The sequence below is a fragment of the Camelus ferus genome, chromosome 32 (genome assembly GCF_009834535.1).
Source record: "Camelus ferus isolate YT-003-E chromosome 32, BCGSAC_Cfer_1.0, whole genome shotgun sequence".
Lineage (NCBI taxonomy): Eukaryota > Metazoa > Chordata > Mammalia > Artiodactyla > Camelidae > Camelus > Camelus ferus.
In genome coordinates this window covers 11909993-11924465 of record NC_045727.1, presented here as the reverse complement: position 1 = coordinate 11924465, position 14473 = coordinate 11909993, and the positions used below count along the sequence as shown (strand labels likewise).

Sequence of the window (14473 nt, the reverse complement as noted above, 5' to 3'; positions counted from 1 at the left end):
GAGACTGTGATCATGGGTGACCCTGGGTGTCTAGTGACTAGACACCTGCAGCTCCACTCCCTGACCTTCCTCAGAGGGGTGTCTGGTTGTGCAGACTGTATCACCACTCACTCTCCCGTACTTGCCTTCCTCAGGGGAGGGGGGACCAACAGTCTCATTTTACCAGGACTGGGGGCTCCTTGGGACACAGGACTGTCAGGGCTGTACCCCAGCACTTGTAGGCCGTTGCCCAAGTGAAGGGGTCCTCTTCCCCCAGGGCAGGGGAGGGGAAGCAGACCCTGGGCAGACGCCCCAGAGCTCCGGGCTGCCTGATGGCCCCACCGTCGACCTGCTGCTGGGCCAGGGGCAGCTCAGCAGAAGCTCCGGGTCCGCCCCTCCCACGCTTCCCTCTCCATTCATCCAGTGGCCGGCCTCACCTGACTGCGATGAGTGTGCGGGCGGCTTTGGCGCGGATGTCGCTGTTGGTGCTCAGTAGTTTCTCCTTCAGGAAGGGCACCACGCAGCTGGCCAGCGCCTCCGTGGCGTCCTCCATCAGGCAGGCGGCCAGTGTGTCTAGGAGGAGCACCTGGATCTTTTCATCCTCCCTCTGCAGCTTCCACACCAGCGAGGGGATCAGGCCGCTGCTGACAATGCCCTGGGCCCCTGCGGGACAGGACGGGTGCTGAAGGTGGGCTAGCTGGCCACCCCCACCCTGGGCTGGGAGCGGGAGCGGCGAGGGGAATCTGACAAGCTCAGTTGCAAATCCCCCTCCTCCCTGCTGCCGGGCCGGAGCCTGAGTTGCCTGCGTGAGGCTGCGAGTGATGAGCTGGGGTGGGAACCACCAGGCCCCAGGAGATCCCGAAACATCCCACCTTTGGTTGCCTGTGACCAGGGGGCATCAGCCTGAAACAGTGGCCTGAGTCCCCTGCGGGACCCAGGGTCACAGGGAGCCTCCCCACTATGACCATGCACCAGAGGGGAGCCTGGGGTGGGGCGAGGGGACCAGCCAAGACCCTCCTTCCCACCTGCAACAGCTCTACAACGTGGAGAGCGCAGACCAGCCTGGCCAGCTGTGGGGACGAGAAGAAAGCTTGCAATGGGGTCTGAGGCAGAAGATTTAGTGTGAACAGGCCAGCATCTTATATAAAAAGAGCTGCGCCCCCAACCACAATTGGTGGGCAATCCACAGACTGTGACCAAGGGGTATGTAGTTGCCTGGTGCCCTGCAAGGAGGAGGCTCCACATGGCATGTCTGGGGTGCAGAGGCTGGGAGAAAACAATGCAGCAAGACTCTTCCTGTGGATGATTCTGCCTCACTCCTTCCAGCACCTTCTCCCTCCTGGGGAGTCAGCACCACCGGCTGCCTGGATGAGACCCCAGAGTCCTGGCGGGTGCTCGCCAGTGCGCAGAACTGTTGGCAGAGCAGCCCCATGAGGACGTGAGCTGCACTGGGGAGGGTGGCCCTACCTCCGGTTCCTGGGTGTCACTGCTGCCCAACAGCCCACCCCCTCCGCAGCCTCCCCAGGGCCCAGGCCACCCACCGTGAAGCCCTCCACTGCCCTCACGGAGGTGCCACCAGCAGACACCTCCTCGCTCTTCCGCCTCCCCAGCTGAACCCTCTAATTTACTCTAGAGAGACAAGTAAACAGGTTAATTAGCCTAAAGGTCTCTGAGTGCCAGTTAGCACCAGGGATTTCCTCTTTGAAGTCATCGCCCAGCCTTCCGGCCTCCCTCCCTGAGGACATCAAAAGGCAGGTACCTGGGGTGAGGAGGGCAGAGGCAGGGCAGCAGGTCCAGGGGCCCCGGTGCCCCTGGCCAACTTCTCACTGGGGAGTCAGGGTGGAGCCACTAGCCCTGTCTGTTGGTTCCCAGGGCACTCACAACACAGAAAGGCCATTTCCTGCTGCTTCAAGACTACCGGGCTTTTAAAGATTTAATACACACAGATTTCAAAAAAAGCTTGGGTCAGCCTCCTAAATGTATCCAGCTGTGCAACCTTAGACAAGTCATTTAACTTCTCTGAGCCTGGTTTCCTCATCATTAACCCAAGCCCACCTGGCAGGGACTTGTGCAGTCAGTGGAGTAGGGGTGGGAAAGTGCTCTGTGTAAGGGACTATCACCATGTGTGCCCAGAGGCCCAGGCCGGGCCCAGGAAGTGTCTCCCAAATTCCATCAACACTGAGTCCTGGCTACAGGCAAGGTCGGGGGTGAGGGGTGAGGAGTGGGTACACAGACAAAGCTGTACAGTCCCTGTGCTGCAGGAACACCTGTCAGTGGTCCCTAAGCTGCTTCTCCTAGGGGTCTGGGCCTGGATCCCCCTCAGCCCTGCCTTGCGGCCAAGCCACCGCCAGACAGCACACCTGGGCTTCCTGCTCTGGCTCCAGTTCCCACTCAAGCACCGCCCTTCAGGCTTCTGGCCATGGGTTCTGCTCAGCCATGACCTGGTTGGCCCCTCCCCAGCTCACAGTGGGGAGGTGACAAGTTGACTTTCCCAGAAGGATTGAGGGTCCTGACCGGGGGCCACCAGAGCAAAAGCAGGGTGAGGAATTTGTGCATCGTCAGTCGAGGCTCCATCATGGCCTCACTTGTACCCGGGTCTGGGCTTCCCGGGAAAGCCCAGGGAGAGGTGCCGCTGCTGGAGCAGCAGGACGGGCCAGGCTGCAGGGAGGGCAGAGGGAGGGAGTCAAGGCAGCAAGTTGGAGGTGATCCCCTCCACTGCTTTCCTGATGAGGAAACCAAAGCTCAGAGAGGCAACTTGAGTGCCCAAGGTCACACAGCAGCCAGGGTGAGGCCAGGCCCTTGGCTGCCCGGATCTTGTTTCCCAGGCGTTCGTCCTGGGCCTCAGCTCCTAGAAAGGCTGAGCGCCGGGGCTCGGCTCACTCTGAGACAGAGGGAGAAGATTAAAAATAAGACGCACGCCGGGTGTGCCTCTCCACTCGTTGTTCACTTTGCTTCTTTTCAGCTAAAAGGAGAGTCGCAGGCCTGGCTATTTATAACTAACCCAGATCTGCAAAGGCTCATTCTAGTTGTGTGGGGGGGAGGTTTGCACAGACCCCAAAGAAACAAAACAGAGAAACCCACCTGGTCCCCAAAAGCCTGAGAGCCAGTTGGTGGTTGGGGTGAGCAGGACTGGTGGGGCACAGAGAATAGCCACAGAGGGGTCACCCTCAGGCAGTGGGGAGACCAGTGGGAGAACGGGTGGGAACTGGTCACTACTGCACACTGACTTGTGCAGTTGAGGAATTCCAGGTACTGGGGGTTCTGGATGTGCAGGGAGGCCCTGTGGAGCTGGACTTTATGGGGCACAGGGGCAAAAGTGTGAGGCTAGGGTGCACCTGGGGAGGACCTGATCCGGCATTGTTGTACCAGGATAGGTTGGTTAATGGGCCACAAAGCTCGGCTGGGATTGAGGGTCACAATGCCCATGTAATGGAACGCCCATGGTTGAGGTTTGGCCATTTCCTGGGGGCCACCTCAAGGAGCCGCTCCTCGGCCAGCTGTCCCTGCTGGGTTGATGAGGTGCTGGGTGGGCTCAATCACCAGGACCCCCTCCCCCTTTTTTCGGCAGTACCCAAGCTGTTACCTCCTGGGCGCACACAAGGGTGGCTGGCCCACTGCGCCTATCCCAGGCCTGGCATTGTGGCATCCTCACACCCTCACTGGCTCCAGCCACACTGGTTTCTGTGGGTTCGTCCGGGCCTAGCTTCCTGCCCACCTTGGAACATGCCTCTCTCCCACCCCAGGTCACGGGCCACCTCCATACTGCTGTCCTGGTGCCCAGTGCTACCCCTGCCATCTATCGCCAGAGCCCCCGCGGGTCTCCTCCTCTAGACTTCTCAAAACTATAACAGGGGACTATCATTCTATCTGCCCCACAGGCAGGGTTGGGTCTGTCTAAACAGTGGGACAGTGCCCAGCGCAGAGGAAGCCATAGGTAAATGATTGAATGATTTCAATCACTGCTTGACTCTGGGTAAACCCTTGCTTCGAGGTGGCTACCGAGGTCGGGCCAGGCAGGTGGCATCCTGCCCATCGGGCCCTCCATAGACTAGCCTCTCATCTCCCACCTGGAATGCGGTACAGGGTCATCCTACACTTGTGTCGAGCTTTGTCCCTGCAAACATCTCCATTCTGACCCCAGATCTCCCAGCACCAACTGGCCTCCCACATCTCTGAATATGTGCTAACATACCTCTCCCCTTAGGATGACCCTCTGGGGAGCATGTATTCGTGTCCCCTTTTGATAGAAGAGGAAACTAAGTCTCATTCAGGTGAAATAACTCCCCCAAGGGTACACAGGTGGGGGCAGCAGAGCCAGGCCTGTGCTTCACCCCAGACCCCTCTCACCTCTGATCCACTCCAAGGCAGAGCCTGTGCCTGCTACCTTCCTGCTATCATGGCCTGACCCACCCTGGTGGTGAAGAGGATGGGCACACAGAGGAGCCCCCACTGGTTGGCCGCCTCCAGCGAACACGTGCTGGAACTAGTCTAGCTTCGCTCCAAGATGCCTGTCACCAAATCTGTCCCATCTCTGTTTACAGAGGTGGGCTGCGTCGTTGGGGGATGTAGTGCAATGGTCTCCAGAGGAAACACTCCCAGAGGGGTTAGGGGAGGACGTTGAGATGCCACAGCATCCAGCTGGCAGGAGCTGGTCCCAAGCCCCTGCCTTCTACCACAGACCTGGTCTAGGGCCACCACCTCATCTTCCTCTGCCCACGCTCAGTTCCAGTGCTTCTGCCCACAAGTGGGGTGATCCTTGTAATTGGATCATGGAGGTGCAAGGCAACAATGAAGGGCTAGCTGGGAGCATCTGCATTTCCCTGGATGCTCTAGGATGCACAGAGCTTCCGGGTACCGTGATGGAAAGGACAGTGGCACTAATGTCTTGGCTCTGGCCTGAATCTTTTAAGCACAGGAGTGAGGGGCTGCTGGCTCTGAGGCCCACAGATGGGCTCCCCCTGAACTGAAAGCAGAAGTTGGCAGACCGCCCTAGGGTGCATTTTGCTGAGCACAGACGCCTTCTGTGAGCTTCCCACAGGTGCCAATGGGACCCTGGTCGCAAATGAGCTGGCTCCCTCCCACCTCTATGGTCTAGGGGACCACTCCTGGGCCCCTCTCCTGCCCTCCCATCCAAGGCAACCTTTCGTGGCCGGGACTGCCAGGGACTCTGAAGAGCCCCTACATGCTGTGGGCTGGAGCGGCAAGGACTAATGCCCCCTCCTATCGCTGCAAAACGTCACCGGCGTAAACCTTTAGGGTTTGCACAGCCTTTTCTCGCGTCCTAGCCGACTGTCGTGACAACTCAGGGAAGCAGGTGTCACTAGCCTCACTTTGCAAACAGGCTCAGAGAGGCCAGTCAGCTGTCCAAGGTCGCGGAGCTCAGAAAGGGCAGACTGGGTTCGAATTGGGGCCGGGGGAGGCGGGCGGGGCCAAGGCCATTCGCCGCTCTCCGCCCGCTGTCCCGCGCGATGAGAGACCCAGCCTCGGCGTAGCGGGATCTCGTGGACCCCGGTTCTGGCAATGCGGGCAGCGCGGGCAACGAGCGCTGGACTGCGGCTCGCCCGGTGCCCCGGCCCCGCCCCCCGCCCCCGCCCGGCGCCATTGGGCTGCGGGCGCGTCCGTCAGCCGCTCGCTCCCAATGGGCGGCGGGCCGGCGCTCGTGGCGGGGCGGTGGCGCCCGGCGCGTGGACTCCGGCGGGCGCGCGGCTCCCCGCCCGCGGTTGGCCCGGCAACGCGCTGCGCTCGCGGCTCCGCCCCCTGCCGGCGCGGGAGAGCGGGCGGAGGGAGCCAGGCCGGCGGAGCGTGTGCGCCGCCCGCGGCCCGGTCACGTCCCCGCGCGGGCGCCGCCGCCCGCGTCGTGCGGAACGAGGGCGCCGCGGCCCGCGCTCGCCGCCCCGCCCCGCCCCACGCCTCGCCACCGGAGCAGCTCGGCCACGCACCGCGCCGCGGTCCGGAGGTGAGTGAGCGGCCCCACGGCCGGGACGCGCGGCAGACCTGCGGGCCGGGGGTGCGGCTGGTGCGCCCACCCACCCGCAGTGGGCCCGGCCCGGGCCTTTGTGCTGGGGCCCCACCAGGGCGGGGGGCGCCGGGCTGGGCACCAGGGATGCGGGCCGGGTGGGGGCGGCGCGGCGAGGGTGCCCGCGCGGTGGACAGGAACGCCGCGGGCCGGCAGGTGCTGGGAGGGGCGCCCGAGCTCGGGTAGGTGGGCAGGGACCCCGAGCAGCCGCTGGTGCGGGGCCGGGCCGGGCGACTTGCGGGAGCGGCGGCCCGGCGGGGTCTCCCTCCCGGGGGTAGGCGGGAGCGCCGGCGCGTGGCCTTGGCTGAAACGGAGGCGAGGGCCCCGGAGGCCTGGGCCTGGGGACGCACGGCTCGCAGTTTTCGGTCATCGCTCTTGCAGCGAGCAGGTTCCTAGGAGGCATATAGAGCGAGAGAGGAGTATCGACCCGCTGCGATTGTGATCTGTTCCTGGCTGGATATTTTTTCCCTTAAAAGGCGGTGGGGTTGGGGGGAGGGGTGCGAGGGCTTGGGCCGGGGCTCGGTATCCTGCTGGGGACCGGCTCTGAGCCTCTCTGGGCGGTGGTGGCAGGTGGCAGGAATCCGCCTAGGCCGAGAATTGGGGTTCCCTGTTACAAGAGAGAAGAGGATGGGAAGGCAGCGCCCAGACCAGGCTTCCCTGGAGTTTGCGTCTCAGGATGGAGGGACCCGCCTGGTAGGGACGTCTGCTGGCTTGGCGAGGCAGCCTGGCTTCTGACCCGCTCCTTTCTGCCCAAGTGATCTCCCTGCCCTAGGGATCGAGTCCCTCTGCCCTCTGCTCAGTCTGGAGGAGGCTCCTTGGCCAAATTCAATTAAGCCAATGTTTACTGAGCGTTTACTCCCCAGGGCCTGGTGCTGGGGTGGGAGTGGACTGGCCCTGCCCTCCCGGGACTGACTCACTGCCCCACAGGGGAGAAGCATCTCCACCCAGAGGACCCAGCCCTGAGTGTGGGTGAGGGGCCTTGGGAGGGGCCACAGAGAGGTGATGAGGGCCGGGGTCAGATGAGCCTGTGGGCAAAGTGACATTTGAACTGGAGCTTGAAGGACATGGGCACAGTTGGGGTGAGCATTGTGGGCAGAGGGGAGTGCATGGACGGAGGCCCAGAGAGGGCGCTCGGGCAGTCAGGTCTGGCAGGAGAACAGGGTGTGCTTGGGAAAGGTCATGGGGCTGCCTGGGGCTGGGGTTGCTGAGGCGACTGACGACCCAGCACCTGTCAGCTATGTTTGCTTAAGTGGAGGCCGCAGTTTCCTCACCTGTACCAGGGAGCAGCTCTGTGACCCAGGATTGGGTGGGCCTGGGGAAGAGCTGGGAAGACCTCGGGGCTGCTTGCAGCCTAGGACCACCCTTTCAGGCAGGGCTGAGGTACTGGCCAACCAACCCCTGGCCCCTCTTCCTAGCCAGCATGGAGGACAGTGTTGAGCTGGCGACTCTGTCCCTTTGGGGTGTGGACGTGTGTGAGCAGTAACTGGAGACGTGGGAGTCCCATGGAGGGGCAGGTGGCCTGGGAGGGCCTGGCCTTGCCCAGGTGTGGTGGTGTGCTCCAAGCATGGTGAGACACGGGCATGTGGCTTAGAGCTCTCGTGCCTTTCTCTGCCAGATGCTGATTTTCCAAGCCAGGAGGTAAATAAGACAGTTCCTCCCCATCAGAAGGCCAGTGTCGCCTGCTGCCCTAGACCTGCCCGCCTGCCCGCTCCTGGGGATGTTTTTGCCCTCCCTCGGAAGGGATTGTTTGTCACTCATCTGTGTAGCATGCCCCCTCCCTGACCTGTCCCCACTTTTGGCTGAGACCCAGGTGGCTGCAGGGAGAGCAGGGCCACCTGCCTCCCCTCAAGGGATGCGACCTGTGCCCATGTGACGGAGCTGCCTCACTCTGTGCTGTCGCACGGCCCCTTTCTGGGGGCCTGCATGAGACTCTAGATTCGGGACACAGGGAATGAATTCTCTGCTCTGTCCCCAGCTTCTCAGCTCCTATCTCCTGGAGTCCCAGGAAGAAAAGCACCTTGTCTGGATCTCCGAATCTCCTAGGGCAGTTCCAGGGACTCCTGGGTAACCAGATGGACTTGGCCAGGTTGCCCAGGGTCCCTGGGGAAGGCCAGTGGGATGGAGGGACAAATGTCAGGGAAGACTTAGGGTCTGGCCCCAGCGGCCTCGACCCAGCCATGTGGTTGACTCGTGGTGCACCTTCAGTGACCCTGTGCCACACCTTCCACCTTGGACATGAGGCCTGGGCAGCCCTGCCTGCCCTGTGCTAGCCCTCGGAAGACTCGAAATGCCGTGTGGCTATAGGGCATTCTCCAGAGTTGCAGGAACTCTGGAGGAGGCAGATTAGCACACTGCAGTCCCCAGGAAGGAAACCCGGGGTAAATGAGCCCCAGGGACAGGCCTGTACACCCTGTGGTTGGCAGGAAGGAGGCCACAGGGAAGTGGACAGAGGCACAGGGCAGATATGGTGGATCCGCCCTGGCGGGAGCCCAGAGTGGTGGCCTGACAGCTTGTGCAGACCCGGGGTGGGGGGAGCCCCCACGGAGGCAGTGGAAGACGTGGGTCAAGCCTAGTCCCGCATCCCTGGTCCAGCCACACCCTCCCTGAGCCTCCTTGTCCTCACCATAAACAGAGCCAGGAGTCCCCTGCCTGTCCCTGCATGAGTCCTCCCCATGTTCATGCTGGTGGGAGAGGCGCTTCCTGGGAGTGAACTGACAGGGACCAACTCACAGGGGCCTCCTGATGGGTTCTCGGGCTCGAGGGAGGAGCTGAGGGAAGGAACCTCTCTCATTTGCTCATCATTCATTTCCTTCCGCTGATATTTACCAGCACCTGCCACGTGCTTGGGCGTGTGGGGCACAGAGTCATGGCGGGGAGCAGGACAGACACCCTGTCCACTCTCATGGCACTCACCCAGGTAACTGAGTGCCAGGTACGACAGGTGCTGGGAAGAGAACTAAAGCGGTTGGTTGGGGGGGGTCCTCTGTGTAGAGGGGCTGTTGGCGCAGCACAGTGGAGAGGTGATGGGCAAGTTGTGTGAACAACAGGGAAGAGCACGGTGAGGGGGTGGTAGCAGGTGCAAAGGCCCTGAGGCCAATGTATTTTTGCTGCAGGAGGCCCCACCACCGCCAGAAGGCCAGATGGCTGGAGCCAGAGGGGGGCAGTTGAATCATGGAGAAGGTCAGATAAGATCACACTTTTAAAAGACCTGGCTGGCTGGTGGGTATGGGGGCAAGACCAGAGTCCACCAGGGGTTGCTGCAGCATTTGGGGGGAAGGGCTACTGACTCAGTGGGGTGGGAACGGGAGTGGTAGTGATAAGTGTTTGGATGCAGGATTTAGTTTAAAGGGGACCTGCTGGTGGAGAAGAGGTGAGGACAGCTCTGGAAGGACGGAGTTGGCCTTGGCTGAGAAGGAAGACTCATCATGAGAAGCAGGGAGTTGGGTTAGACCCAGTGGACATGTGCACACGTGGTGGTTAGAGTGGAGAGCCAGGCTGGAGCTGGGAACCTGGAGACCTTACACCAGGAATGGGGGGAGCCAGAGAGCAGTGAGGTCACTCGGGGATCAAGAGTAGGTGAGACCAGAAGGGGCTGGGCCAAGCCTTGGGCCCCACTGCTCAGAGCTGAGCTGAGACACAGCCAGCCGCACAGGAGGGCGTTCCTAGAGGGTGGGTCCCCTGTGTGGGGACTAAGATGCATGGGACCCCACAATTCGTGAGGTCCTTGTTAAAAGTTATTAAGCATTTCAGGACAGCGACAGCAGAGCTTAAGGCTGGGCGTGGGGCCCGTAAGCCCGGTCGTGGAGGCTGCCAGGACAGTGCTCTGGCCGGAGCCTGCTCTGCTCTTCACTTGCCTCCCGTGGGCAGGGGGCTGTGTTGGGCACTTGGTGCCACTTTGTCTGGTCAGCACCGGCCACAGGCCTCACCCTGGCCCCTGTGAGTGGCGCTTCTTCCCGCCGTCCGTGCCCCCCGCAGCCTCGGGCCCTCAGGCAGGAGTCACAGCTGGACGGTGGAGCGCTGGGCAGCCTGTTGGCAGGAGCCAGGCGCATGGCGGGCGACCCCACGCACAGTGGCTTCCTTGAGTTCATCTCTTTCCAAAGGAACCTGCCACATCACAGAGTTTTGAGTTATTTGCTTCTAAATTAAGGTATAACTCTCTTTTAAAAAGAGATGTCCCCAGAGAATCCATCAGAAAGTGCTAAGGAGTGAGGCTGTTAAAATCTGCGGTGCGGGGAGGGCCTTCCAAACCGTCGAGCCCAGCGTTCCTTCCAGCAGCCACTGACCAGAATCTTCTGGCCATGCGGGCAGTGGGCGGAGCTCGGCGGCAGAGTGGGAGCCTGCCCCACCGAACCCCCTGCGCTGGGTGGGCTGCCCCGCGGACGGTGGCAGCGAGTGGACGGCGTGTGCAGCTTCCTCAAAGCCCGCGAACAGGCGGTCGGGGAGGCAGTGGGATCGCGTTCTCCTCCCACAACCAGTTCCGCCAGGAAGGGGCCTATTTTTACCTCCTCCTCTCCTCTCGGTGGAGGAGACAGGGACTGGGGAGGCGGGGGCTCCCAAGTGGGTGGCGGCCAGCCTGGGCCCCGGGCAGGTGTCCAGGATAACCTGAGGGCTTCTCAGCAGCCTGGCGTCCCCCTTCCTGCAGGTGCCGGCCTCACTCTGTGCCGGGGTCCTGGGAAGGGGTCCGGGAGCTTCTACATGGATGCCCGCGTGCCGCTGGTGCCAGCTCCAAGGTTCTGGCCGCTGCCCTGGCCTGCGGCTGCCGCAAACCTGGTCCTTCCCACTGGGGGGGGGCCCGGCTGCTCCTCACGGCTACTCTTTCTCCCACCGGTGGCTCTCAGGCAGGGTCCACACACATCCTTGGGGGTCCAGGAGGAGGCTCGCAGACCTCTGGGTTCTGTTTGCATTCCAAGGCCCGTCGGGCCCTCTGTCCAGAGAGCACCCATGTCCACACCCACCCAGGTCTCGTACCCCTTCCTGCCCGCACCCGGGGGACTGCTGCCTGTCTCGCTTGTGCTTGTTCACCGGCTCTCTCCTGGACCTGCATGTATGCTCTGTGAGGTCAAGACCTTCGCCTGCTGTTGCCCACTCAGAGTCTGGCCCCCAGGGCCCAGCCTGGCCCTCTACAGGGACGTAGGAACTGGCTGTTGAAGGGGCGTAAACGTGGCCTGCATGCCTGTCACTTCTTGCTTCCTGTGGCCCCACGGTGTGACCACCAGGACGCGGACAGCTGGCCTGCCATCCAGCCCTCATCAGGACGTCTGGGTGCGGTGGCTCTGTCCCCAAGCTGGGCTTTCCTCCAGCATGGTCGCCCCCCTCACCCGCTCTGTTACCTCTGATATGCTGTGCAAACATATTTCTTGATAAAATGCTGGGAAGAAAAATAATTAGAGTGTTGCTTCCATTATCCAATTTCTGATTAATCAAACTCTCTTTGTCCTCGGCCAAAATCTGTTCATTTCCCTTAAACACTGGGCCAGTGCCAGGCATCGATTTCCTCTGTGATAACACCACGCACGCATGCACATCCCGCCCTGCCCCTACCCCCTGCAGCAGGGAGGAGGGTGCCGAGGTTCTGACAGGGCCACCCTGGTGCCCCCAGCACCACCTGCCACCTCCGGGAAGCGCCATGACCTTGCCACACCCACCATCTCTGCTCCTGTGCCCTGACTGGGCTCGGCCCCTAAGTGGCCTCAGTCTCCAGGTGTGCTAGTCTTGTCACTGGCTGTTCTGGGGCTCCCCTGGGGCAAGAGATGGAGGGCTGGAGGGCTGGGGTGGAGGAGTGTGGAGGGTGCGGCCGCTGTGGCTGCTGGGAACTGGTCAGAAGGGTACGCTACTGCCCCAGGCTCCAGGCGGGCCAGGACTTTGGGAAATGTCCTGTTAGCAGCACGGAAGGCTGGGGCTGGCGGGGAGGCCGAGGGTAAGGGCCAGGGCTTGTGAGGGGGCCTCAGGGTGGGGTTGGGGGCATGCTTTCGGTGGCAGCCACAAAAACCCAGCCCTAACGGGCTTACCAGATGGAGGAACACTTGGGCTGGGGGCCGAGGCAGGGTGGTGTCAGGGTCGGTCCAGGCCAGGCAGGAGGCAGCCACACGTCTACTGTGTCCCTCTGGGGGAAGGCCAAGGGCCTTGCTAGAAGGCTTCCCAGAAGTCCCCGCGGCCCCTCCCTGCGCCCAGTTGGCCCCTCCTTCCCTCAGTACAAAGGGCTGGGGTGGATTTATCAGCACCTGCTTCCTGCCAGGTACTTGGGGGCCGTAGGACACATCAGTGACAAACAGACCCCAGCCCCTGCCCCGCGGAGCCCCTGCCCCGTAGAGCCGGCGTTCTGTAAGCACAATGAGGCGGGAAACTCGGTAGGCGAGTCACGGCCGGTTAGAAAGCAGCAGAGCTGTGTGCGATTGGGGCATCGTGAGTAGGGTGAGGGCCTCCGAGGAGGGGACCTCTGAGCCACTGGAGGGGTGGATGGAGTGGCTCTCTGGACAAAGGGTGTTCCGGGCAGAGGGCATGGCCAGTGCAAAGGTCCTGAGCTTAGAGCCTGCGAAGTGCTCGCGGACAGCAAGGGGGCCGGTGGGTCAGGAGTAGGGAGTGGAGGTAGCATAGGGGGCAGGTCAGAGAGGCAGGGCTGCCACAAAGCCCTGGGGCCCCACAGGGCCTGGACTCTGGCTCCCAACTGAGATGGCTGGTGGGCTGTGGGAAGGCTTTGAGCACAAGAGACGCTCTGCCTTGTGGTTTTACAAGGATCCCCCGGCCGCTAGGTGGATAGGTCACTGTGGTGGTCCAGAGGAGGGGTGGGGTGAACGGTCAGACTCCAGACCGAGGACTCTCCTGAAGCCAGCCAGGCCCAGCCCTGACCGGGGTGCAGGCTCTGTTAGAAAAGAAGTGGGAGGGGCATCTGCTGGTGCCGGTGCCCCCAGGCTCCCTCTCCCGTTGCCCGCTCACAGCTCACACTGCACCCTTGGCCAGAGAACCGCCCTTTTCTGGACACACTCCTGCCCGGGAGGCCCTGCCTTGGTTTCATTCACGCTCCGGATGGGTCCTGCTGTGGCTGAATCCACATCTTTGCCTGGTTCCCACCCCTCCACAGCCCTGTTCTGCCTCCTGCTCTCCTCAGCTTGTGCCCCCGACTGGCCACATGCCTGAGAGTCCCCGTCATAGACTCTGCTTCTTGAGAACCCTGTCCAGACAGGGTCAAGGCTGCTGTAGGCTTGGACACTCCTGGCGGTGGCCTGTCTCAGGGGAGGACCAGTGCGAGCCACTGAGAGTGCCCTGGGGCCAGCTTCCAGGGCAGGGACCACTGGCCTCGGGAGGACCCACGGTGCTTGACAACACGCATGTTCTGGGCCCTTCCTCAGACCCAAGTGGGCCAGACATCTGCGCTTCTTTTGAGCCACACTGGCCTCTCAGACCCCACAGCCTGCAGGCCTACTTGCACTTAGGAGGCTGGGGAGGAGGGCTGTGAGAAGGGCAAGGAAGAACCCACGCCCACCAGCCACGTGAGAAGGACAGGGAGGTGGGGAGCATAGAGCCTTTGCCAGAGAGGGTCCAGCCTGGGGGCAGCCAGGGTGGGAAGTTGGGTCACGGGATGCCACATGCAGAGGTGGGACATTGCAGGTAACAGACTTGGGTGGTTAATTCAGTTCCGCCCAGCCCAGGGGCCTGCCTGAAAGTCTGCAGTTCCCTTGGCTCTGGGACCCTGGAGCCAGGCTCCCAAGGCTCCCTAGTCAGTGCCTCCTTCCCCTTGGGTTTTACTTATTTGTTTACTCCCGGCCTGCAGAAATCTCTGGCCTGGTTTCCTCCTGAGTCAGTGTTCCTCAGGCGATGTTATCATATCCCGTCTGGTCAGCCGTGGCGGCTGTGGCGGGAAGGCTGGACATATGGCCAGGGGCGTCCAGAGCCCAGGGACAGTGCGGGCTGAGGGGAAGGGCCTCCCCAGTCACAGTCATCAGTCCTGAGGCTGGGAGGCTACGTGGCCAGGGCTGAGCTGTATGTTGGGGCCTCCCTGCAGCTGGGACACTGCACCCCAAGCCCATCCGCTGGGACCCAGGCTCCACAATGAGCAAGGAGGGGGCAAGAGAAGGGGGCACATGTCTGGTGAGATGCGCTAAGGGTCTGGCAGGCTGGGGGGCTTGGGGTGGACGCAGAAAACCCACACACGAGTCGGTCGTGTGTCCCCAAGCCCAGTTAGTGGTGTGCCACGTGCGTGGGCTGCTGCTTCCCCAGTGTCTGCGGAAGCTGTCTTGATGTAGGAAATGCACAGCTGTTTGCCAGCCTCACAGAAGCCCCGCACCCCACACCACCACCCAGCACGCTGAGTGACGGACGTGCTCATGGCAGAGCCACGCCCGTGTCCCCGGCAGGCCAAGCACTCTTGATGGCGGGCACTGGAACCTGCCCGTGGGCACCGCCCTGCACTCCTGTGGGGTCTGTCCCCGAGCCGTGTGTCCGCTGTCTCGTGGATGTGACTGCGTCACGGTACAGAGGGCT

The 14473-nt window shown here is 62.3% G+C and overlaps 2 protein-coding genes across 2 annotated transcripts in view; one reads left to right on the top strand and one right to left on the bottom strand.

The window, feature by feature from the left end:
* The window catches only part of RSPH14 (radial spoke head 14 homolog), a 57142-nt gene that overhangs the window by 2357 nt on the left and 40312 nt on the right, over positions 1 to 14473 (bottom strand). The window contains exon 5 of the mRNA XM_032471660.1: positions 417 to 642. Coding sequence (XP_032327551.1) covers positions 417 to 642 — 226 coding nt within the window. The remainder of the gene's footprint in view (positions 1 to 416; positions 643 to 14473) is intronic.
* The window catches only part of GNAZ (G protein subunit alpha z), a 36143-nt gene continuing 27398 nt past the window's right edge, over positions 5729 to 14473 (top strand). The window contains exon 1 of the mRNA XM_032471659.1: positions 5729 to 5935. The gene's annotated coding sequence lies outside the window, so the exon portion shown is untranslated. The remainder of the gene's footprint in view (positions 5936 to 14473) is intronic.